The sequence below is a fragment of the Elephas maximus genome, chromosome 2 (assembly GCF_024166365.1).
Source record: "Elephas maximus indicus isolate mEleMax1 chromosome 2, mEleMax1 primary haplotype, whole genome shotgun sequence".
NCBI lineage: Eukaryota > Metazoa > Chordata > Mammalia > Proboscidea > Elephantidae > Elephas > Elephas maximus.
In genome coordinates this window covers 36,361,988-36,389,235 of record NC_064820.1, presented here as the reverse complement: position 1 = coordinate 36,389,235, position 27,248 = coordinate 36,361,988, and the positions used below count along the sequence as shown (strand labels likewise).

At 38.7% G+C, this 27,248-nt stretch overlaps 1 protein-coding gene across 4 annotated transcripts in view; it reads right to left on the bottom strand.

The window, feature by feature from the left end:
- CDH6 (cadherin 6) overlaps nt 1–27,248 on the bottom strand; it is a 152,320-nt gene that overhangs the window by 11,312 nt on the left and 113,760 nt on the right. For all 4 annotated transcript variants that reach the window (XM_049861640.1, XM_049861659.1, XM_049861650.1 and 1 more), the window contains 7 exons: nt 23,132–23,426; nt 19,499–19,618; nt 14,986–15,153; nt 12,148–12,335; nt 9,389–9,642; nt 3,339–3,475; nt 54–175 (listed from right to left, as the gene is read on the bottom strand). In XM_049861640.1, the coding sequence (XP_049717597.1) occupies nt 54–175; nt 3,339–3,475; nt 9,389–9,642; nt 12,148–12,335; nt 14,986–15,153; nt 19,499–19,618; nt 23,132–23,426 (1,284 nt within the window). The remainder of the gene's footprint in view (nt 1–53; nt 176–3,338; nt 3,476–9,388; nt 9,643–12,147; nt 12,336–14,985; nt 15,154–19,498; nt 19,619–23,131; nt 23,427–27,248) is intronic.

Below are 27,248 nucleotides of genomic sequence, written 5' to 3'. Positions count from 1 at the left end.
AGAGCTAAATCAATCTGACTGTAAATTTGAATGTGCTTCCTTATGAAACTCACCTGATCTGCCTTTGCTTTTTCACAGACGAAGGTTTCGTAGAATTCAGCAAATTCTGGGGCATTGTCATTGACATCTAGCACTTTAATGTATAGAGGTACTCGGCTGCTTTGCTTTGGATTATCTGCAACATGCCAAAAGAAAGGAAAATGCATTCATGTGTTGACCACTGATTCCCAGTAGGCAGCATGCACGCACTCCTTCATTCTCATTCATTCAATCTAGAGAGTCCCCGCCACAGGTTAAGGTGGTCACAAGAAAGTAGAAGTAGACTGTTTGGTACTTCTGGATACACCTGATGAAAATACCTAGGAGACAAAGCTACTGGTGTTGATATAGTAAAAAACAGCTGCATAATGTTGCTGTTGTTGGTTGTTGTCAAGTTAGCTCTGCCTCATGGTGACCCTGTGCACAACAGAGGAAAATATTACCCAGTCCTGGGCCATCTTCGTGACCACTGATATGTTTAAGTTTATCATTGTGCCTATCGTGTCGTGCCCTTCAACCGAGGGTGGTCGTCTTCCAGCATTGTATCAGACAGTACTCTGTTGCGATCCATAAGGTTTTCATTGACGAATTTTTGGAAGTAGATTGCCAGGTCTTTCTCCCAAGTTTGTCTTAGTCTGGAAGCTCTGCTGAAACTTGTCCATCATGGATGATGACCTTGCTCATATTTGAAATACCAGTGGCATAGCTTCCAGTACCATAGTAATGTGCAAGCCACCACAGTATGACAAACTGGTTGGTGGGTAAGACATAATAAACCCTAGAATAACACAAAATAAAGAAAAACTACCCAGGAGAGGCATTCCGAGGCATATTTTAAAGGAAGTCAAAGAAATAGGCAGATGGGAAAACAAAGATAAAAGGAAGGTGATGGGGAGGTAGAGTGGGAGGTGTGCATGAACCCCCAGAAAACCAAAGGATTGCTACTTGTCTTTCGCGTTTCAGTCTGAGTGCTGAACAAGAGCTAGACATCATGCCAAGCACTTTGCTATGTTATCTTATTTAATCCTTACAAACTTTTGAGGTAGATATAGACACTGCCCCATTTTATAGATGAGAACACTGAGGCAGAGAAAAGTAAGTAATTTATTCAAGTTCACAGAGCTAGTAAATAATGAAGCCTGCATTAGAACTTGGCTCTGCCTGACTCCAAAGCCCAGACTGTTCACCTGGAATAATGATACAGCAGAATCTATGCTTGAAACCTGAGATAAATGAAGTATTTCATTTGTCTCCTATGATAGATTACTGGGGTAGTATGGGAGACAGATTCCTGGTATAAAAATTAGGAGATGGGACCGCTCACCCCACCTTTGTTCATTCACTTCATTCATGTGTTCACTCTACAAATACTCAGTGAGGATCTAATATGTGCCAGCCACTGATATGGGTGCTGAGACACACAGGGAATATCACAAAGATCCTTCTTCCCGGACCAGTAGTCAGTTGCCATTGAGTCGATTCTGACCCTTGGCAACCCCATGTGTGTCAGAGTAGGACTCTTTCCCAGTGGCTGATTTTTCAGAAATAGGTCACTTAGGTCACCAGGCCTTCTTCTGAGTAAACTCTGGTTGGACTCAAACTTCCAAGCTTTCCATTCGCTAGCAGTGGAGCACATTAACGGTTTGCACCACCCAGGGACTCCCTGCCTCCTGGAGCTTTCTTCTAATAGAGGTAGACAAACTGCAAACTCATACATATAATGTGTCAGCTGGTGGTAAGTGCTATGGAAAAATTAAACAAAGAAGGATGGATATGTTACTTTAAATAGATGAACAGGGACAGCTTCTCTGATGAAATGACATTTACATAGGGACATGAATGAAACCATGTGAATATTTCTGGCTCTCCAGGTAGAAGAAACAGCAAATGCAAAGTTCCTGGAGTGGGAGCGAGCTAGTCTTAAACAAGCTCTTGGCTTCCGTTACATCAAAGGTAATTAATTAAGAAGTTTGGACAATAAAATTTCTACAGTCCTGTGCAATTAAAATTTTATTCACACTACTCCTCAAAAGTTAGAGTTGCTGAAGCTGAACCTTTAAAAGACCTAATCACGAATATTTTCAAATGAGTCATAGAAACATTAAACCTTAAAACAGAAAATTTTAGGCCCAAAGCTTAAAATACTTATGAAATGACTACTTCAGTAGAACATAAATTGGAATGATATCCTCCACAAAAAAGCTTAAATAAATTTCATGATGTTAAGCAAATGGCCCTTATCAGTGAGATATAATTTTGTAATTTTAAAGCTTTTAGTGTGCTCTGTCACTGGTACCCACATCAGTACCTTGCCATAAATTCTGAACAGCAAATTCTTACCCAACCAATTTATAATAAGGCGTCCTTATCGCTATCAAAAAGCAATGCTTCTATTTGCCTGTATTGGTTATGTATTATTCCACTCAGTATCTTTCGACCACTTCAGATCTCATGAGTTACCTTGACAATGAATACAACTGTAATATACCATATGATATAGAGTATTTCAGACTAGATAGCCAAACAGAGCTAAAAATGATAAGGACCTTTAAAACTGAAAACCAAAAAATGAGCTATAATTCAAAAGTCTTCTAAAGAAAACAAAAACAAAAAACTTTTGAACATTATCTTAAAGATTATACTTCTTTTATGCATTTAGATTTACACATTGTGTTTACTGTACACAGTTTTCATTATGTAGAATAATTTTCATTTAAGCCCTCTTTTGCTTTGCCTCAAATTTCAGAAAGACTGCTATGGTAATTCATTCTAAACATTTTATTGGTCACTTGATGGTTTGTATCTCTCACTTTCATGTACCATGAAAAAGTCAAAATTTGTAATTCTTAACTCTAAATATTTTGAAATAGAAATCTTGAGTATGAATATCCAAAAGATTTCTAAATAATGCATGCTTTTTAAAGTATACTTGACCTTCCCACACACAATTTCTAACGTAATTGATTCCATGTTTCAGCTGCCTTTGTAATGCTTTGATTTATAAGGTTTTTGGAATCAATTGCAACACATACAAACTCAATCTCCTTTGTGAGATGTATTTGCATTTTATTGTTTCCAAGCTGCAGAATTTCCACATTTGCCCCTCTAGTTTATGAGTGAACCAACACATGTCTAGAAGAAACATGACTGCAAATTGTGGCCGGGTGCTTTCTCTCAATATGTATCAGGTAGGGTTATCAATACATGGTGACGAGTTTCAGTGGTGCTCCATGAGCCCTTCCTTGGTAGGACAGCCACTCCATCAACCAGGGACAGCAGCGATATTAGGTTGGACTTACTGATCTCAGTTGCTATCACTGTAATGTTGTGCCACAGCAGTGTTTCTCGGTCTAGAAGTTTTGATGTAAAAATCGAACCATTTCCAGAATCAATGTTGAATATTCTGTCCATGTCTGTGTGACGATCGACAGAGTACCTGAAAATGGGAAAAGAATTTAGAAAGAGTTTCTTTGTATTTGCTGCTCTCATGTCTTAAAACTATTCCCAGAATACCTGTTACATTATTTCTTTTCCTCCTTGTAGTATCTATTTGCATATCTATAATTGAACATTAAACAAAAGACTCTGAGAAATGATTTCTTTACCACTGAGGTCCTAATAGTAAACTTACCAGACAAGTGAGACAATCTTGAGAATCACCACTAACATTTCCTTTTTATATGTAATTTGGATCCGGTTCATGTAGTAATTGTTACATGTTAACTCAAGTTTTTAGACCCTTACAACTTAAATGTGTGTGTGTGTGCATGGCAGGAGAATGTCACAAATCTAAATAATGTTTAACAAAGATCACTAATTGATTGAGCTGCCACACATAGAAGAGGAATAAAAACAGGATTTGGGGAAGATCATCAATTCCATTTTCAGTATGTTGAGCTGAGGAAAGTCCCGAGGGAGATACCTAATCTGAGGGTTAGGATAAAGATCCTGATTGGCAATATCGATTTGCTACTCACTGTCAAGGGGGAGAAGTGCTAAGGACAGAATCACTCAAAGACCAATGGAAGCACAGAAATCCACAAGGACTAGGAGCATCCCTGAAATAGAGTAGAATCTGAGGGTTAGGATAAAGATCCTGATTGGCAATATTGATTTGCTACTCACTGTCAAGGGGGAGAAGTGCTAAGGACAGAATCACTCAAAGACCAATGGAAGCACAGAAATCCACAAGGACTAGGAGCATCCCTGAAATAGAGCAGAGACTCAATAAATACTTAAGAAGGGAAATGTCATGGATTGAATTGTGTCCCCCCCCAAAATACGTATCACTAAAACTTGGTTAGGCCATGATTCCCAGTATTGTGTGGTTGTCCTGCATTTTGTGATTGTAATTTTATGTTGAGAGGGTTAGGGTGGGATTGTAATACCACCCCTACTCAGGTCACTTCCCTGATCCAAGGTAAAGGGAGTTTCCTTGGGGTGTGGCCTGTAGTGCCTTTCCTCTCTCAAGAGGATAAAAGGAAAGGGAAGCTAGCAGAGAGCTGGGGACCTCATACCACCAAGAAAGCAGCAAGGAACAGAGCGCATCTTTTGGACATGGGGTCCCTACTCCTGAGAAGCTCCTCAGCCAGGGGAAGATTGAGGACGAGGACTTTCCTCCAGAGCAGAGAGACAGAGAAAGCCTTCCCCTGGAGCCGACACCCTGAATTTGGACTTGTAAGCTACTAGACTGTGTGAAAATAGATTTCTCTTTTTCAAAGCCGTCCACTTGTGGTATTTCTGTTACAGCAGCACTAGATGACTAAGACAGGAAGTTTGGAGAAATCCTAATGAAAGCAAAAGTGGCATCTTAGAAATCAAAGAAGGAAAGTCTTTAACACTGAAAATGATGGAAGACTAGTCAGTTTTGAGAAATGTTTTTCTATTTATAAATTTATCATTAGTTATTGGAATAGCAACTTAAGGGAAAAAAGTATGTGTGTACGTATACACTCTTTAAAATTTTTATTTTGGGGGCCATTAAAGAGCAAGAAATTGCCAGTTTCAGCTGGAGTCTTGAAACTTATATCATGGTAGGAGATTTAAAAACATAGGCTCGGTAGAGATATAATAGAAGGAAATGACCTAAGTTGTCCTACACATGTGGAATTATCATGATTGCTCTAAGAAAAAAAGTGTTAGCAACTTTCAATGGTATATCATCTCTAGGAGTCTATTTCAACTAATTATTTTGGTTTACAATAGAACTAGTGAGTTTTAATAAACAACATAGTTTATCCTAATAAAATTAATTTTTGTCATCTGAAGCAGTTGCTGTTAAGCCAATTCCAACTCATGGCAACCCCATGTATGTCCAAGTAGAACTCCGCTTGACAGGGTGCTCAATGGCCAGTGTGTTCGGAAGTAGGTGGCCAGACCTTCCTCCTGAGGAGCCTCCGAGTGAACTCAAACCTCCAACCCTTCAAGCATGTTAACCATTTGCACCCCCCAGAGACTCCTTTTGTTATCTAAAACCCAGTGCCCCCGAGTCGATTCCGACTCATAGGGACCCTGTAGGACAGAGTAGAACTGCCCCATAGAGTTTCCATGTTATCTAAAAAAAAAAAAAAATAATAAAGTTATCTAGCAGGGTCTAAATTATTGTAAGCTATTTAAATCTGATTTTAAAAAGAAGTAATAAAATTCACAAAGGATACGTATATCAAGTTGGGTTGGAATTCATTTTCAATTTATATCAACCTGAGATATTTATTATCACAAAAGTCGAAACATGAAAAATTTGTTGTTTATTTCATTTATGTCATGAATCAACATTTATTAAGAATTTAGGCAGGCGACAACATGGAACTTGATCATCTTTCTTCATTTTTAATTTGAAAATTATGAATATTTATAGCACGTAATTACCAAAAAGGAAATCTCAATCTTCATAGACGTTGTAAGAAATTTATAATTATCTGCATGCATTTTTTTTCATGAAAAATGTCAAGCTTAAGACATGCTGCTTATTGCTTTTATAAACTGTTACAATTATATACAACAGCAATTTTTTTTCTTTTTCTTTGGCTCTTTTCCTCCTGCTATTGTTTTGAGTTTTACAAGTATTTATATTTTCCCATCAAGTCTTAAAATAGGAGCAAGAGGTAAGGAATTTTTAGTTGAAGGTGGCTTTTGATTTTAAAGAGAAAGTAACTCTTCAGGACATATCAAAATTGTGTATTTTCCCTTTATTGGGAGATTTAAAAATTAGTAGAAAACATAAACGGCCTACATTTGTTTAGGCAAGATGCTGTCACATGAAGCCTTATTTGCTTGTTGCTATTTTTTATTCTTTCCAAAGTAATTCCAATTTACAGTAAAGATACGTACCGTCCAGTCAGATTAATTGTAGACATCACTGATAAGGAACAGAGTAATCAGTCCCAGTGGATTATAGCAGACCATTCTGCTGGGTACCTCTCTCTCCTCACCCCCCACAAGGCTGAACTGCACTCTGTGATTCAGTGATTTGTCTTCTAATGTAGCTGAGAGGAGGCAGTCCTTCGGATGGCCCAAACGGCTATAATTACTCCCTCTTCCTTCCCTCCTGCTAGCATCTTTGGGCTTCGGGACAAACCACTGCACTTCCCCCTCTGAAACCTCATGGTTTGTCAAAATAAGCAGTAGGGCTAAAGAGATACAGTTCTGCGCTGGCACCCCCATGTCTGACTACCCCCCTTTTTGGGAGATCAGACGGGAAAATTTGCAGTGCATTCTGTGCGGTGGAGTATACTACCTACGGAATATAAAACCATGTGGGGAAGATCCTTCGGGTCCTTTGTCCATGCTCAAAGAGAGGGGACACCTGTCGAAGTTTTCCATCCGACATGGACAGCCTTTGAGCCAGGGAGGACCTCGCGATGGAACTTTCCCTGTTGTACACTGTTTTCTGTGAGTAACTAAAATGGCTTTCACTTTTGCCAACACCATGTATGTGTCTCATGTGTACGACTTGATCAGGTTAAATGGACATAACACCCATGGAGTGGCTGGTACCACCCATGGTGTGGCTGGTACCACTGCGTGGAATTCTCATCCCAGTACTCTATGTGTACCCAATCTATATGTACCAGGGGAAAGCCTGCAGGAAAAAAACTTCAAAATTAGCTGACGGTCAACTTAGTTTGACAAGCTAGCTTTGTTCTTTCATAAAAAATAAAATAATGCAATGGTATCTGCATTAAATAGTATCTGTATTAAAAAAGTAATATAGACATAGAAATATGGCCTAAATTCCCAGAAGACATTATCTCTTTCATTGAAAAACATGTTGACTGAACAAAGAAGTAACCAAATACTCATATCTGTAAACTCTCAGCATTCATGCTTATAAATTGGACTTGACATTGGCTGGCTGAGATTATTTCTTATGCAATTAGAACAAACTCCAAGTGACATAATAAATGTGAAAATACTAAAAATTAATTGTTCTAGGCAAGTGAAAGCCATCATTCATTTTTCTTATTAACAATATTAAATGTAGACAGAGGAACATTTGGTCCATGGAGTTCACTTATGGCTATTGTGGGTTGACTGTAGTCCAATTCAAGGTGTTGGTGGATATTCCAGTACAATGATAAAATAACAGACTATTTTCCCAATGATTTAAAATTATTCTCTGAGAGTAAGTCGTGCTTTTTTTGTGTGTTTTATATGTGGGGCTTGTCATAAGGTTTTCTTTGAACAAAGGATTCAATGGCTAAAAAGTTAGAAAAAGACTGATAGGCTCAAATTCTTTTATCTGCAAATATCTAATATTCTCCATGTAGCAGCCAATGGGATCCTTTTAAAATATAGTTTTGGATTATTAACTCTTTTATTCGAGTCTCACTAATGACTCCCATTTCAATCAGAATAAACACCCATTGCTGTCATGTCAATTCTGACTCACAGCAACTCTACAGGGCAAAGTAGATCTGCCCATAGGGTTTCCAAGGAGTGGTTGGTGGATTCCGACTGCTGACCTTTTGGTTAGCAGCCGAGCTCTTGACCACTGCACCACTATGGCCCCCTAATCAGAGTAGAATCCAGTTTTTATCATGGCTGACACACCCCTATGTGAGCTGCCACGCTCACCACTCCACCAAACCTTCCTGTTGCCTCTTATGGCTCCCCCTTTGCTCAATTCCTTCCAGCCAAGTAGCCTCCTTGCTACTCCTTGAACATGCTAAGCATGCTCTGGCCTCAGACCTTACTCTTGCTTTTCCTTCTTTTTGGAATGTTCTTACTCCCAGATATCAGCATGACTCCCACCTGCATTTCATTCAAATCTCTACTCAAGTGATTCACCACCAGTGAGGCTAAGCCTGACAAATGCTGTCTAAAATAGTACCCCAAAGACTCTCTGTTCCCATCTGCTGTTTTATTTTTTGGCTTAGAATTTATTTTCACTGGAATACTGCATACTTATAATATTATAATCATTTATTATCAACGTGCCCTCATTAGAACATAAGCTTCAGAAGTTCAGAACTTTTGTGCTGTTCTCTGTTGTATCCTTAGTATCTAGAACATGCCTGGCACGTAGGAGGGGCCCAGACTGTATGTGTGGACTGCCTGAGAAGAGGTCCTCCAGCTTTTAAAGCTGCTTATGTTATCTATGGGGAATAATTTACACAACAATATCTTGGTTTAGCAATTTTCTCATTTAGCCAGCTAAGCTGCTGGCTGCAGGCTGCAGGCTGAAGGCTGAAGGTTGGTTGACTCCAACGCTTTCACAATAAGATCCTAGAATTCTAAAGCATCGGTGGCCCCGAAGAGTAATGAGCCTTTATTGGAACGTGATTTACAAGGAAGGTACAAGCAAAGTACGGGGAAAATAGAGCTTGCTTACATAGTATAAATTGTGATTCAGCTCTATTAATTTACCCGGGATTTCACAGGCATATATCATGAAACAGAATTCTTGTTTTTATTCAAGTTGGCCAAAAAAAAAAAAAAAAAAAAAAGCATCCAAATGGAGCATAATTCTGCCCTAAGTGTGACACAATAGGCTCGTCCACATTTGAAAAACAGACTCTCAAGCCCATGTTGCACTTTGGCAAATCTAAGACCTTGGAAGAAATCCCACGCCATTCAACTGCTTTACCTTATACAACTTCTACATAAGCAGTAAGCTTTTTATAGCTCGTTTGTATTTTTTTTAAGAAATTGTGTTCTTCAGGTTTATGCTACTGCTAAAAAAATATTTATGTAGTGAGCAAGGAGAGTAAAAGTGTTGTTTAGAGTAGTTTTTCTGGAAAACACCACTATCTAGTTGAAAAAAAGGGACTCATCCATTCCAGCCTGCAGGCAGATATTTAAAAGAACTGAAACTTATAACAGACGTGCGTTATAGAAGTGTGCTTACTTGACGGGATTCCTGGCAGCATCTGGATCTTGGGCTGTGACGGAGCCTATTGTCGTGTTTATCTGAGCATCTTCTCTTATCTGTAGGATGTAGGCCAGTTTGCTGAAGACAGGAGGCTCATCTACATCTTCCACTGTAATTCTAACCGTGGCCGAATCTTTGAATGGGCCCAGGTAGAGAAAACGGGGTTCAACGTGAGGGTTGGAGGCTTCCACTTTGAGGGTGTACGCTTTCTTCTTTTCAAAGTCCAAAAGCTTCGAGAGAAAAAGGGACATATTTCAAGCTTTTTTTTTTTTTTTTTTAAGACACAGAAAGCCAAGACAGGAACCATTTTTCGTGCAAATCACTGATAAATGAATGTGCTCATATTGCTCATGACACAATAATGTGGTATTGGGGAAAGAAAAAATGTAATTATTTTTTTTCCCCTACCCATAGACGTTAGGGTGGAAAGCAATTATAAAGTCTGCAAAGGAGTTCGGATGCCACACACCCCTGATGAAAGTGTGGGCTGAATCCCCGCCTGCTGTTGGCTCAGGCGTGGGTGCTGAGGTGCCGGGCATCAGACTGGGCAGGAAAGGGAATCTGGAAGCAGGAGTCTGTTACAGGCCCTTGTTTTGTTTTGTGTTTTAAATCCCTGAGGGGGCCAAGCCAGAGGCGAGGCGACAAATATGCAGCAGGTTAGTCTGTGTCAGATGTTCTCACAGCTGGCTTTAATTAGAACCACCTGTGGAGGGTTTAAAACTTGCCAATGTCTGGTCCCCACCCTGGAGCATTAAACCAGAATACATGGAGTGGGTATGGGAGTCTGTATTTTTTTTTTAATCGTGGTAAAAATATATGTGGCTCAATATTTGCCTATTCAACATTTTTTTACAAGTATGGTTCAGTGCCGTTGATTACATTAATTATGATGCATAACCATCACATGTATCTGTTGCCAAATTTTCCATCACCATGAACACACTTATCAATTCCTAAACAATGGGGTACCCATATTTTTAAACACCTCCCCAGAGAGTCTGTGTGCAGCCAGAATTGAGAATCACAGGTCTGCATCAGAATTCCGTGTTTTTTTTTAACAGACTAATTTTTTTTTTTTTTGCATGAGATAATAAAATATCCCAAATGATACCCTGATAAGGGCATTGGGCTAATTATTTGCCAAAGACAAAAATGATCGTTGTTGTCAAAGGTCTTTAGGAAAAGTGTCTCTGCTTCTGGAGACACAGTGAAACCAAATGCTTATTACTGACTTTTAGTTTTCGATGATGATACGACAAGGCTCACTAGAAACCCAATTAATCAAGATGTTAGTGAATGTGATCTAGTCCGCTAGGCAAAACTGCAGTTCGAATCTGATAAGGCACCAAGAAAATTAAAAAGGTTAATGTACGCTAATGGACTTCCTAATTATGTTATAGTATAAAACATCAGTCTGAGAGTTGTTTAAACATATTTTATTGTGTTTCCAGATATTAAGACATGTAATCCAAAGCTTAAGAAAAAAATGTTATTTATATCCAGATATGTTCGTGTTTACCAGCAAACATGTGAGTGTGCTAAAGGAGAAAGTATTACTCCCTACATGAAAAAAAGTGAAGTCATCAAAACATTTAGCCAAAATAAATATTATTTTAGCCCCAAAGCACAATATTTATTGGGTTTCATTTTTTTGTCACACTTTTATACACTGCTTTGTGGTGCTAGACAATTTGGGGGATAAATAATGAGTAAGTACGGAAGGGAAAACTAGGAATTTGGAACGTAAGAAATTTATCATTGTTGTGTTATAAAAAGTAGGTAAAGAGGTGGTTATGAGTTCGTGTTATGAATTTATTTTTGTGAGTACTGATAAATGTCATCTTTATATAGTCTTTATTTCAGGTCAGCTTGATCACTGTGGCTTCTGTTACAGTTTTCCAATGCATGTATCATAATTTGTAGTTACACATTTATTTTTTGCTCATCTCCTTCCTTTTTCTCTATCCCCCCACTAGACTAGGAATTTCATGAGGGCAGAGGCCATCATGTTGTACGTGCCACTGCAAACCCAGCACTTGTGTCTGGCACTGTTTGTTTTTTGTTCATTTACATGATTTATTTGATATATTTTATGTATATAATTTGGTTATATTACTTACTTCCCAAACAAATAAACAAAATAAAACAAAAACCCATTGCTGGCGAGCCAATTCCAACCCATAGCAACTCTACAGGACAGAGTAGAACTCCCCCATAGGGCTTTCAAGGAGTGGCTGGTGGATTTAAACTGCCAACTTTTTGGTTAGCAGCTATTAACCACTATGCCACCAGGGCTCCAATATTAAAAAAAACAAAACAACAACAACAAAAAAACCATTGCTGTTGAGTCGATTCCGACTCATAGCCACCCTACAGGACAGAGCAGAACTGCCCCATAGGGTTTCCAAGGAGCACCTGGTAGATTTGAACAGCTGACCTTTTGGTTAGAAGCCTTAGCTCTTAACCACTACACCACCAGGGTTTTCATTACTTACTTAGGAGGCTCTTAATAAAAAAAAATTGAAAGTGTGGAAACAATGAATGCTTAAAATTATTTTGCACCTCTAAAAGCCAACCAAAGAGATCTCAGTGTGATTCTAATCAGTGTTTTCCTTAATAATTAGAAAAAATAAAAATCAAAAGGAATGTTTATGTGAGATGTAATTGCACTCAGTAACTTGGAAACCAGAAAATGAAATGCATTTATTTGCATGGTATTTAAAAAAAGGCATTACCTTTTTGACAGTTATGATCCCTTCCTGGGTGTCCTGGTCAGTGATGACGTCAAACATGTCCAGTCCCTCTCCCTCTGTGATGCTGTATTCGATTTCAGCGTTCTCCCCGACATCAGCGTCACTGGCTTTGATCCTGCCAATTGGTGTACCCGGTGGAGAAGATTCAGGGGTTTTAAACTGGTAGGTACCTATTAATCACCAGACAGATATAAGTCAAACACAGCCTAAGCATACTCTATCACAAAGAAAAAAAAAAAAAATTTTTTTTCTTGCCGTTCCTTCAGACATTACCATGGATGCAGGCAGATTTGTGCTTTTCTCAAAATAATTAATGGTGTCCTATTCTTGTTTTATTCTCCTTGTGTCTTTACTTTCATGATGGCTAGGGATATTTCTTCTATTCTGTGACCTGTCTCCTTGCAAACAGTGAACATTTTTCTTGTCCTGTAAACAGGCTTCCAAGTTTATGGTGTGACTGGGAGAACGACTGAACTGCAAGAGCAGGGCACAGAAGGTTTCAATGCCTCTGGTTAAAGTAAGCTAACAGAAAGAATATAAAAGAACTTAACCTGAACTGTGGCTGTAGTTAAAGGAGTACTTTCTGCCATTGCTAATAATAAGGTGGAAATAAATGACTGCAATTTGGAGGATATGTCCAAGTAGGCCTTCTTTCACCTATCCATGGAGCTCGGCCTAGTTGCAGAGTTAGGGTTAAAGGTGAATACATTGAGTCATAAAGCTCTTAATTTTTTTTTTCTTTTGGCTAATTCTTTTAAGTTTTATTACAGTATTTTTTCTATACATAGGGTTTCTTCCATTCTCAGATTTGTATTACTAACTCAAAAACCTATATTTGAGAGCCATACATTTTTCTTATATCCTCGTGATGCAAAATTAGTTCAAACAGACTACACGTGAGTTTCCATTTAGATCTGCCAGGACAGCATGTATTTAGAACCAAAAAATAAAATAGTAAAAACAAAACTTATTCTCCTCTCATCCATTAGGTCTTGCCAATCATTCATGCGAATGGTTTCAGGAAAAAATTAGACTATGACACCACTAAAATATAATGATCCGATAAATTAATCCACTAAGTATTGGGCTTATCCTTGGTGAAATGGTAAGAAAGGCCAAGTTTTTCTCTAGGGTATTCAAATGTCATTTTAGAGCCTTCTTATAGGGTTTAAGTCCACCCAGAGGCACCTTGGAAGAAAGGCCTGGCAATCTTCAAAAAAATCAGCCATTAAAAACCCTATGGAGCACAGTTCTACTCTGACACACATGGAGTGACCATGTGTCAGAATTGTCTTCATAGCAACCAGTACCCCTTTTGACATTCTCTCTTCCCTTGCCTTGGCACATTGTCCAGTAACGACTCACATGCTATCTAAGGAGAGAGCGGAGTGAGTTAAGAGCCTCAGTGGTACCAAGATGCTGGTGAATCCTTATGTTATCCTTGCACGGGGCATCTCCATATTGAGAAAGAGTTTTTTGGGCAGTGTTGGTTATCCTGTTATTTTCATTTCAGGCCTCTGTGGGGGAAACTTTGGGGCTGATAACATTTTTCTTCTACCTATCAAATCGGAAGTTAGTTATTTTGTCTTTTATCTTTAGCCAAGTCTGATGAAATACATATTTCCCATTGATCCATGTCTATCTCCATTCTAAAAGAAGCCCACGTTAGCTGATCATCCTTAAAAACTGCTACGACTGAGTGAACAGGTTGTAGATCCCGGAAGAGAGGACTCGGGTAACTTTTTCAGGAGATGATGGTCAGAAAGGGGTTTTGTTTTCCAAGAAAAATTGCATTAAAATCACTTCCCACTTGGGCTGCTCTACTTAAAAGGGTGCTTGGTACAAAGTGGGCATTCGTGAACGTTATTCTTTTTTTTCCCCTTCCTATCTAATCATGAGAGTTAATGATTTAGAGATGGCTTTCAGTATCTTTTTTTTTTTTTTCAGTATCTTAATTAACTTAATATAGAAAACTCCTTATGATTACAAATGGACTAAGTACATAGTGATTTCCACAGCTGTATTTTTAGAAACAGTAAAATGATAAATCCGTTCCTTACAAAGCTTTGTGAGGATTTAAAAGAGATTACAAGCCTGATTAAATTCACAAAACATAAAGTCAAATTTTTCCTAACAAATAGTGGCATGCTTGTTATACATATGTTCTGCACAAGCAAATTTATGTCCGTGGTAGTCTTTTTAATACGGAAGAATAAAATGATGCTGCCTTTAGCACAACAGTCGTATCAGAAATTGCTCAGCTAATTACCAATACAGAAACATCAAAGTCCGTGTTTACTAACGGCGAGCATGGTTGCCAGCTCATTCTTCAGAAATGTGCTAACCCGTTGCCGCTGAGTTGGCTCTGACTCATAGCGACTCTGTAGGCCAGCGTAGAACTGCCCCGTATGGTTTCCAGAGAGCCACTGGTGGATTCGAACTGCCAACGTTGTGGTTAGCAGCTGAGCTCTTAACCACTGCACCACCAGGGCTCCCCCAAACGTGCTAGTTCTTACTAAACCAAAAAACGGAAGCCGTTGTTGTTCTGTTGATTCCACCTCCTGGCGACGCCACGTGTGCAGAGTAGAACTGTGCTCCGTGGGGTTTTCCAGGCTGTGACCTTTTGGAAGCAGGTCACTAGGGCTTACTTCTGAGGTGCCTCTGGATAGGTTCGAACCACCAAGCTTTTGGTTAATAGTTGAAAGCTTAACTGTTTGCGCCACCCAGGGAATCGCAATACTTACTAAGTCCACTAATTTTGACAATAACAACAGTGAAAAATAAATATTCTTAAAGTTAGGGTTTTACAAATGCTCCTACTCTGGGGAAATCGGGGAGGGTTGTCGTTGACGTCAGTCAGCGTGATGTTCACTGTCGTGGTCCCAGATAATCCTCCCATCTGGCCACCCATATCCTTGGCTTGAATCACCACGTGATACTGTTCCCTGTTTTCTCGATCCATGTTGAGCAAAGCGGTCTTGATGATACCTTTGGGTGGGAAATTTAGAAGTGGAAAGGGATGTATTAAAATTACCTTCTGGAATCATTTATGTATGCAAACAAACAGATTTCTATCTACAATATGCCAAGCACCCTGCAGATGTCATGGGTGACATAAAAATGGTTACAGAGAGCCCTTACACTGAAGGAAATTACAATCATGCAGACAGCTGGATACATTAAAAAAGAAAAAAACAAAAACCAAACCACAACAACGAAACCCAAACAAGCTATAATAGGAGAATGAAAATAAGTCTAAGTCAAATCCTGTAAGTATAGACTACAAGTACCACAAATATTATTAATAAAGCCCATATACTTGAACTGATTCTTGAGTTTCACTTTACTGAACTGGCTAATTGCTCCTCAAATATACCTACCGTAACAAATGTTCTGGGAATTTTCCAAACTACAAAGCTACAGTCTTAAGAAAACACAGCATCAGTTCTCTCATAATTATCATCTTGTATGACCCTAGAGAATTTAGCTCTTCCTGAAGCTGATGTGAACATTAGCTCAACTGCTCCCAGCAGTGACCAGCATTTTAAAGTTGGGTTAAATTTATATCTGTTGTTAGGTAGTTATAAAATAATTAGTTGAAAGAACTTCTAAAAATCTGCTTATTCTCGATGAAGGGTTTATGCTTAAATTAACAACATTCCTTCAAAAATTAGCCAAGAAGGCTTTATAACCTTCTCTTGTAGCACTTTCCAGTGCTTAACAACTAATGAAGGTGAAAATACCTTTTTTTATTTTTAACGAGAATACCTCAAACAACAGGTCAGTTCTATTTCTATAGCCCTGGTTTCCCTGAAACTGCAGCTGCTTTTCATTCTCCAAATAATAGCACTTTTCTATTTAAATATAGCCTATCACCTTAGGCTTTTGTCCTTTAAGTTGAATAATTCTAATTTTTCACCCTCATTGTTTTTCAATTCAACATTTTCTTTCTCCTTGGAATTCTTTCCAAGTTCATTGCTCCTTTTTAACACACTGATTTCCAATTAGATGCAATAACCTAGAAAAGTTTCGATTTCTACTAACAATAATGGATTCTTGAAATAAAAAATGTATAAAAGAAGCTCAAATCCTATTATGTTAGCAAAAATATGTGTAGAATTTACTATACAATACAAATAGTATTTATTAAAAACAAATCATCATAAGATAGTGTTATAGACTGAATTGTATCCCTCCAAAATATGTGTTGAATTCCTAACCCATACACTTGTGAATGTAATCCTATTTGGAAATACAGTTTTCTTTATGTAATGAGGTTATATCGGTGTAGGGTGTGTCCTAAACCCTAATCACTTCTGAGTTATAAAAAGAGCAGATTAGACACAGAGGTGAGTGAAACGGGGGAATATAGATGCCATGTGAGGACTGACAAGGAATCAAGGAATGCTGAAAGAGACAAGGGTCTGCCCTCAGAGCCAACACAGAGAGAGACTTACCCTAAAGACCCAAACTCAAACCTACTGCTGAGGAGTTGATTCCAACTCATAGTGACCTTATAGGACAGGGTAGAACTGCCCTGTAGGGTTTCCAAGGCTGCAAATCTTTAGGAAAGCAGACTGCCACATCTTGCCCCTACGGAGTAGGTGGTGAGTTCAAATCACGGACCTTTTGGTTAGTAGCCAAACACTTAACCACTGCGCCACCAGGGCTCTATTACCCTAAAGTAAGAGTCCTGAATTTGAACTTGTAGCCTCCTGAATCATGAGAAAATGAGTTTCTCTTTTTTAAAGCCACCCACTTGTGGTATGAACAACATGAGACAACTAAGTCAGATAGTATGCTACTTTTTGGAGAAAGTATAGAATGTCGAGTAGCTAACGTGAAAGGAGGAAATCATGAAGTAAAAGAGCTGAAAGGAAGATTTCAAAGGGTGACTTGAAAAGACAAAGTAAAGTATTATCAAGACATGTGCAAAGACCTGGAGGTAGAAAACCAAAACGGAAGAAAAACATGCTCAGCATTTCTCAAGCTGAAAGAACTGAAGAAAAAATTCAAGCCTTGAGTTGTGATATTGAAGGATTCTATGGGGAAAATATTAAATGACATAGGAAGCATCCAAAGAAGATGGAAGGAGTACACAGAGTCACTGTACCAAAAAGAATTGGTTGATGTTCAACCATTTTAGGAGGTAGCATATGATCAGGAACTAATGGTAATGAAGGAAGAAGTCAAAGCTGCACTGAATACATCTGCAAAAAAACAAGGCTCCAGGAATTAATTGATGGAATACCAATTGAGACATTTCAACAAACGGGTGCAGCACTGGAAGGCAGCTACCTAGCCAACTGAGTGGAAGAGATCCATATTTATCCCTATTTCCCCAAAAAGTGATCCAACCAAATGCAAAAATTATTGAACAATATCATTAAAGTCACAGGCAAGTAAAATTTTGCTGAAGATCATTCAAGAGCATCTGCAGCTGGATTCAGAAGAGAACATGGAACCAGGGATATCATGGCTGATGTCGGGTGGACCCTGGCTGAAAGCAGAGAGTACCAGAAAGATGTTTACTTGTGTTTTATTGGCTATGCAAAAGCATTCAACTGTGTGGATCATAAATTCTGGATAACATTATGAAGAGTGGAAATTCCAGAACACTTAATTATGCTCATGGGGAACCTGTACATAGATCAAGAGGCAGTCGTTTGAACAGAACTTGGGGATACTGCATGTGTTTCATGGTTGTATCCTTTCACCATGCCTATTCAATCTGTATGCTGAGCAAATAATTCAAGAAGCTGGACTATATGAAGAAGAACGGGGCATCAGGATTGGAGGAAGGCTCATTAACAGCCTGTGTTATACAGATGACACAACCTTGCTTGCTGAAAGTGAAGAGGACTTGAAGCACTTACTAATGAAGATCAAAGACTACAGCCTTCAGTATGGATTATACTTCAACATAAAGAAAATAAAAATCCTCACAATTGGACTGATAAGCAACATTATGGTAAATGGAGAAACTATTGAAGTTGTCAAGGATTTCATTTTACTTGGATCCACAATCAACACCCATGGAAGCAGCAGTAAAGAAATCAAAAGATGCATTGCATTAGGCATTGCTGCAACAGACCTCTTTCAAGTGTTAAAAAGCAAAGATGTCACCCAGAAGACTAAGGTGTCCTGCCCCAAGCCATGGTGTTTTCAATTGCCTCATATGCATGTGAAAGCTGGACAATGAATAAGGAAAATGGAAGAAGAATTGGCACCTTTGAATTGCGGTGTTGGAGAAGAATATTGAATATACCATGGACTGCCAAAAGAACGAACAAATCTGTCTTGGAAGAAATACAACCAGAATGCTCCTTAGAAGGAAGAATGGCGAGACTATGTCTCACATACTTTGGACACGTTGTCAGGAGGGATCAGTCCCTGGAGAAGGACATCATGCCTAGTAGAGGGCCAGCAAAAAAGAGGAAGACCCTCACCAAGATGGATTGACACAGTGGCTGCAACAATGGGCTCAAGCATAACAACAATTGTGAGGATTGTGCAGGACCAGGCAGTGTTTCATTCTGTTGTACATAGGGTCACTGTGAGTTGGAACTGACATGAAAGCACCTAACAATAACAACATCAGAAAAATGAGATGTTAAAACAGAATTCCATTAAGGCAATTTGCTTGGTTGGATTAGGGCTATATCAGTTAGGATAGGCTAGACAATGATGCGATAACAAGTAATGCAAAATCTCACTGGCTTAATACGGCTGAAGTTTATCTCTTGCTCATGCTCAGAGTTGGCCAGCAGGAAACTCCACTCATCATAACACTCAAGCATTCAGGCTGGAGACCCCATCTCTACATAGGTTTCCATGACCACTGTGGCAAGGGGAAGGGAGTGTGGTAGATTGTGCACCTACTCTAAAAATTCTACGTGGAAGTGACTCCTGCCACTGTCGCTCTCATTTTACTGGCCCAAATAAATGACATGGTTACATCTATCTTCAGGGTTGGATGTGGAGTTGCATCCCAAGTAACTAGAAAAAGAAGAATTGGAATATCTGTAAACAGCCTAATGGTTGTCAAAAGGGATTGATATTTTAACTTCACCCAAACCTGGAAGGAAAAAATAAAGCAACGTGTATGTTTTCTGAATCCACACCTTGTAAATATGGTGGGTGAACTATTCATCGTCAGATTTCTTGATTAAAACGCTCTGTATGTCATGTTTACAAATATATCACTGGTGTTGAGCTAATGGATCTAAGGAAATTCAATTATGCTGATTGTTTTTATGAAAAGTATGCTAGCTCAGCTGAGCAAATCAATCCAAATTGCAGATTGTAAAAAGGTCAAGAAAAGAATTCCAACCTGTTTCTGATTCAACTGAAAAATAGGGCTGTCCTTGTAGGATGCTATAGACGACTTTAGCGCTGTTCCCGTATGTTGGGTCGTCAGCATCAGTTGCGGTGACTTGGACAACAAAAGTGCCTGTAATGACAGGAACACAAATTGAAAATAAGTTACGGGCCTATTTCTGATCCTTGATACAAGTACGTAAAGACAAGCATGATCTTATTTTTATACAAAACTATCAAAGCAAGGAAGTGGATGTAAGGTTAGAATACCTCGGGTTCCTCACTCTAAACGAATGTTATCAACATTTATAAGTATTGTATGCATTATTCTAAAGATAAACACGATAATGATCATGACTTTGGGTGGGACTGATTCCAATCCATCTACAAGGGTGGAATTTGATTAGATTCTTGCTATAGGGATGCTTGCAAGGTACCCAGACCTCGGTCAATCAGCAGCTGGCATTTCTTTGTCCAAGGGATTAGTTTAGGGGTTGCCTGATCAGGAACATGATGTTGCTGGAAATTCTGTGTCATGGATACTGTTTCTTCTGGAATGTGATGGTGTGAATGTGAAGCCTGCAAATGCAGCAGATATTTTGTGACCTTAGAGATGGTAGCTTGAGGACAAAGAGTACCCACTCAATAGCACAGAAAATCACAGAGAAATAGCTAGAGCTCAATTGAACTACATCCAATGCCCACTTTTATTTGGGTCTTAAGTAATGTGACCAATAAATACTTTAATTGTTTAGTTTGAGTTGGGTTTTCTGTTACTTGAAAATAAAAGCATCAAAATATTCTATAATTCTAACAAGTTGAACGACTTTGAACTTAAAAGAAGTAGTTTTGGATTAAACAGAGAATTAATTGGAACAGCAGAGCAAAAACATCTGGAACTTGTAATTCCAAAGATGATTATAAATTAAATATACAAACGAGGCTATGATGTTTCTGATCAGAGTTCTCATTTTTGGGGCCACAGTTGCCTAACGTCTCTAAAATTCCATGCACATTTTTATGTGAATGGCTACTTGTATATTTCACTGAAGAGAAGGTTCATATACTCTCAAAGGGGTCTGTGACTTCAAAGAAAAATAAGATTCTCTGATTAAGATCATTTTATGGCTGACTTTCCATGTTTACATTAAAAAAAAAAAAACCAAAAAATTACTGTTAGAGTTCTCCCATCCATGAACGGAGCAGGGAAATTGCATTTAGGGCATATTAGAATTTTTACAATCCTTTAGTAATATCTAATCAAGATATCAGGAAGCCCTAGTGGCACAAAGGTTAAAAGCTAGGCTGCTAACTAAGAGGTTGGCAGATTGAACCCATCCGGTGGCTCTCCAGGAGAAAGACCTCGTCATCTGCTCCCATAAAGATTACAGCCTTGACAGCACCTAACAAGAACAATCAACATTTTATTTACTGAACAAATTATTGTACTACATCGGCTATTGGATGCTGTGGAGGACATAATGATGCATAAGGCAGAGAACCTACTTTGTAATTTAGCAAGGGTGGTGGGGAAAATGAGAGCATCGTATGATTTTAGGCAAGAATAGAAATCAACAAATACCCAAGTTCCTATTTGACATAAATACAAAATATGATTGCTTTTAAAATATGATTAAGTGGATGTTTTGAGTGCCTGTTATTTGCCAGATATCATACGAGGGGCTCTACAGCTGTTTTCTCATTCAGTCTTCACGATAATCCGTAGGAGTTGATATTTATCTTTTATAGATATGGAAGATTGGGGAAATGAAGTAACTTGTCAAAGGCTAAACTGCTGGTAATCAGTAGAGACAGTTTCAAGCTCAGATCTGTTTGACACCACTGTCCATTTATAACACCCCACTCTTGGTGGACACTATTTTTATTTTAGGATGTTTTTAGGAAACTCCGGTGGTGAAGTGGCTAAGTGCTACAGCTGCTAACCAAAACGTCAGCAGTTCAAGTCCACCAGGCGCTCCTTGAAAACTCTATGGGGCAGTTCTACTCTGTCCTATAGGGCGCTATGAGTCGGAATCAACTCGGCGGCAGTGGGTTTAGGATGCTTTTATATATCGCAATGATACCATGTTAATTCATGATAATGATGAAGAGCAACAAAACTGGGCCTGAATCCAAAACCTTTTCCTTTCTGAAGGCACGTTAGTGCTAGTTGTCCCTCAGTTTTTGTAAAACATTCAATTCTATAATGATGTCAAAGGTGAATGGCATTCCCTACAGTTGTGCAGTGCACAACCTGCGTACCTGGTTGCAGCAGCCTTGGATAATGCTGACGAAGAGATTGCCCTTCATTAACTCATCCTGCCTCTTACCAGCTAAAAACCAAAAAAAACCAAACCCACTGCCATCGAGTCGATTCCGACTCATAGTGACCCTATAGGACAGAGTAGAACTGCCCCATAGAGTTTCCAAGGAGCGCCTGGGGGGTTTGAACTGCTGACCTCTTGGTCAGCAGCCGTAGCACTTAACCACTGCACCACCAGGGTTTCCTTTTACCGGCTAGAGAAGACATATTTTTTCCCTAACAAATTTTCTTCTAAAGGAATCTCGGTCTTCATTTTTGCTTTGGTGAGGAATTGTGATTTTTCTAATAAAACAAGGTGGTTTCAAGCAATGAGATTAGCAGTATTTCTTCACGAGAAAAAATTTGGATGTTTGACAACCATTTCAGTGGGTTGGGTATTTTCAAACTCTTGGATCTGTGAACTAAAACGTTTCCATCTCTGACTCACAGGATTATAGAATTAGAAAAGTTTTACTGTGTAATTTCAGCCCTTTAGAATTTGACACTGAGCAAAAATAAAAATAACCCTTTAACAAGTAGTTTAGAATCAGTTAGTGTCTCCCATGAAGCATTTTAATGTGGCTAAGAATGATGTCAGTAGAATTTTTTCTTAATTTAAATCCTGTTTACTTTCTCCCAATTTAAACAAATTAAAACCACACATATTAAATTTAAAGTTGGTAGTAGAATTTGGCATAAAATATTAATTCGCCACAGTAAATGTCATGGTTTTCCACCAATTAATTCCACCAATAATTTCCACCAATTAGTAGAGGATATATATCCCCTGGATGTCGTCTACATATTGTTTATGGACTTAAACAAAACAAAACAAAAAACTTTTAAATCTCTTTCCTAAATATACAGTTACTTAAAGCAACTGTTGTTACTCTGTAAATTTAAGCTTTTATTTTCCACTGGGGAGGTCCTTATCTGGAGCCTAATACCAAAGTGGGCTAAGAGAAATAGAGAAGGGTGCTGTCTTCTAGCCCAAGAAATAGAAGTCAGAGGGCAAAGGCTCCTGCTTTGGGAGTTGAGACGGGAGAGAAAGTAGATGAGATGGTCTCCCTTTCCCTCACCTAACCTCTGCTGCCACTTTTCATAACCCCATCATTAAAGGAAATATTGTTTTCCTAAAAATAAGAATGTAAGTGAGACTAGAGAAATACTTAGAAACATGGGAGCACTTACAAAAAGGACACAAATGCATTGCTTGAAATATGGTACTTTTAGAATTTAGCATCTAAGTTCATTCAGCGTGGTACATTTCACCCACAGGACTCTTCACTCAGATGCTGTGCTAGATGAGTGTTAGTTTTTGGTTAAGAGTCACAGCTCACTTACCCACATCAGACATTTCAGGGACAGTAGCTGTGTAGATCTCCTTGGTGAATATTGGTTCATTGTCATTGATGTCATGGATCTTGATGATGAATTCAGACTCAGGCTCCACAGGTCTGCCTGTCTTTCTGTTTACAGCTTGAGCTCGAAGGATATAAACAGGTTTTTCTTCCCTGTCCAACCTCTTGGTGGCCTGTATATCGCCTGTGTTTTCATTGATAATGAAGAGATCTCCTGCTCCATCTCCTGAAAGGATATATTTAAGTGATCCATCTCCTCTATCCTGGTCTGAATGTAACTAGTGTAGAAAAAAAAAAAATTAAAGAAAGTAAAAGTCAAGCACGTGATCCTTGAATGATTTTGTCTTTATGATGTAAGCTATGTCAACTTTCATTTAATCCTATGTAAGTGATTCAGGTTTTCTTCTTTTTACTATTTACATAAATCCTTAGTAGTAAATGCCATTCATTAATGAACAGTTCATTAATGAACATGTTTCCTTATAATCATAGAATTTTCCAGAACTGGAACAGAGCTTGAGGTAATTTAATAATCCTTCTTATTTTGAAGAAGGGGAAACTTAGGGCCAGAGCAATAGCATGATGCCCAAGGACATATTAGCCTGACAAGAATGAAACTGGAGCCCTGGTGGCAAAATAGCTAAGAGTTCAGGCTGCTAACCAAAAGGTTGGCAGTTCAAATCCACCAGCCACTCCTTGGAAACCCTGTGGGGCAGTTCTGTTCTGCCCTATAGGGTCTCTATGAGTCAGAACCGACTTGATGGCACACAACAACAACAAAAGAATGAAACTCCTATTTTTACTACATAGTGACACTATCTTATTTGAACAGTTTTCAGATTTTGCCTTCCTCATTTCTATGTACGGCAGTAATATACTATGTAAAGAAATAATATACTGTTGAGAAAAATACTTGAGTTTTTAGATTAGAGAGACCTGGGTACATTCAGGAAACCCTGGTGGTGTAGTGGTTAAGCGCTTGGCTGCTAACCAAAAGGCTGGCAGTTTGAATCCACCAGGTGCTCCTTGGAAGCTCTGTGGGGTGGTTCTACTCTGTCCTCTAGGGCTGCTATGAGTTGGAATCTACTCGATGGCAATGAGTTTGGTGTTTGGTTTGAGTACATTCCACCTCTACATTTTACTTTCTTGGTGAATTTGGGAAAGTTGGTCAATCTCCTTGATGAGGATGGAAAGATATTAATGAGATTCAACTTGAAACTTACAGGGTCACGGGGAACAATGACATTTACACTCAGATTTTAGTTTAATATAGGAAAGGACTTTCTAATAATTTGCACTAGCCTAAATTTTAATAGTCTTCCTTATGAGGTAGTGGGTTCCCTGCTCCTGAAGGTAATCAAGCAAAGGCATTGATGGCTAATTGTCAGGCTCTCAGTAGGGGCTTAAATTAAATGAAGGCTAACATACCTTTCCAGTGGAAGATGACGATCCTAACTTGGAAAAATAACCATCTTCCAAAGATTATTTCACAACGTTGGATTCCTATTGCTTGCTTTCTTTCTCTTTCTCCCTTCCAGCAAAAGTTTAAACAGTATCTCATAGATCTTTAGATAATCAAACCCTATTCACAAACCATCAAAAAGTGCTTTTTATTGAGGAAAATTACTTATAAACCCTCAGAGTCATAAGAGAACGTAGTTTTAGCGGAAAGGCTGTTAATCTCTACCTTATTTCAACTCCGCCTAAGCAGAGTATGGGCTATGTTACAACAACGGCAACAACAACAGCAGATACATCAAGCCTGTGTCCTCTTGATTAATACTGCACAAAATGCTCAGAAAAATGTCTACACACAGATTTGAAAATAGAATCTCAGAGCAAAAAGGGGCTTTTAAAATAATTTAACCTTATCTTTCTTAAAAAAAAAAAACTAACCCTGGCTTTCTAAAAATTCCATGATTTCCATGGAATATCATTGGTACAAAACACTGAAAGAAAAGGGTTCTGTGGTCCAATCAGTTTGAGAAGTAATGCATATTCCACGCCTTTATTGTAGCGACCCAGTGTCCACCAACATATGAAAGCTTTTGAATGCCCGCAGTGCAAAGCTGTTCTTGACTTTGTTTCATCTAGTTTTCCCTAACTTTCATGTTTAAAGAATGTTTTTGGGGTGTCACCCATATTGGTAACCCCCATAAAAAATTTTCTAAGAAACACACCTTGGTAAGCATGAACGAAGTAAATTCATCATTTTAGAGTCAAGAAAATGGACTTTTATGATTACGAAGTGTTTGTGTAGCATTTCCAAAATCTTGCAGCGAGTGTGAAAGCATCAGAAGATTGGAACTTGAGGGCCAAAAGAAGCCCTGGAAATCATTCGATGCAGCCTCCTCATTCTTCAAGATGGGAGGGAATGCTGTGTCCCATATCACACAGCTCATGCTAGTTAATAGCAGAGTTTGCTAAAAAGAATATTATCCATACAATTAGTAGCCTTGAAAACCATTTGGCAGAAATAATGGAAGATCAATTTGAACGGGGAGGAAATTGCTTAGAAAGTGAGACTAACGCGCTAAGAGATGTAAAACACGAGCACTACATGCTTTGTGTAATGTGATAGGCTAAGGAAATGCTAAAACCACGATTACATAGAAAGAGCCACTGGGGAAGGCTTAACTCTCCATCGTCAAATTCTAATGACTGACGACAGCTTTTAAAAAGCTATTTCATTAATTCATGAATAAGGAAACCAATGTTGCCCGTTGGACCCTCACTCCAGGGCAGCCATGGTCAGCAGCCTAGGCCTGTGCAGGGGGCATCATACCCTGAGTCATAAGCATGGGCCACATTCATTCCCTTTCGTCCACCAAATCTAAGACCTTAGAGAAGTCCACTAACCTCCCTGCGCCACAGTTATTATCAGTAAAATGAGGATAATGAGAGCTATGGGACACAGCTGTCATGAAGCTCTAATTAAAGGCTACATATAAATACTACATTAATTGACACTTCAACATGCAATAAACGCATGATATTTGTTTTATAAATTATAAAGCACCTTCCAAATTTAAGGTATTGCTATTATTATTATTATGAGCTTTTAGCTCATCCTAAGAGTGTTTTTGCTCTTAGTGTGACTTTGTGAACTTTGTTTTGAGGACTTTGAAAACCCAGTTTTGCTAACACACGGTATCTCTAAGGTAAGGTCTATTATCAAAAGTTAGTATTCTTCTACCGGGGGGTAACTGCTGGCTTCACATGCGATTTATTATATTCTGCATTCCACTGGCTCATAGGCTCCCCTTGGCCGGTTCTTTCATCACTTTCAATATGTAATTGTTGCACACTTATTGGATGAATACCACATCTGGTCAAAAGATTTATTCAGGTAAAAGTAATCAGACACTTATTTTTAGCTGTCAGGAGAGACCATTTTGATGACTTATAGAACAAACACCAGAGATGATATAAAAGGGCAGAGGAGAAGCCAAAAATGAATGTGAACAGACGGGTTGCTTGGCTGATCCCCATTCTGATTTATCAGTATTTGAAAACCAATGGGAACATGAATGTCTTCACTTGGGCATTGTCTGATAATAAAACAATTTAACCTCATCCCCCCAAAGTGCAATATCTGGGTCTGAAAGAGTGCACAGAGCAGAAACTTCCAGAAGGCTGCTTGTTTTCTTCTCCCCATTCTCCTCCCTGTCCACTCAACTCCCCTGGGGCCAGCTCTCTTCTCTGTTCTCGGGGAAAAGAGGAAACGAGAAGACATCAGAGCTAAGGACAGCGGTGACGACAACCAGACACGAGGGGTTTATTGAGCACTTAGATTTTAATTGAATTTTTCCTTTTGTGATGTCATTCATCATGGCCACTGTAAAAAGACAGAAGTTAAACAACAACAAACAAAAGGTTGTAGGTTGCCAGAGGCATGTTTTTACTAATTTCACTTTAATGTGGCTGTTCCATTAAGTTTAATCATCTGGCTCATTTTTAATGATTCACCATCAAGTAAAAATAAACCACTTCCCTCAGAAAGTCACATCTCATCTGTGGCTGGCAGGGCTTTTTACTACTGTACCTGTAGCATTTTGTTCCAGAAGGAGCTCTTGGTCTTTTTGCTTCTCTGTTGATTT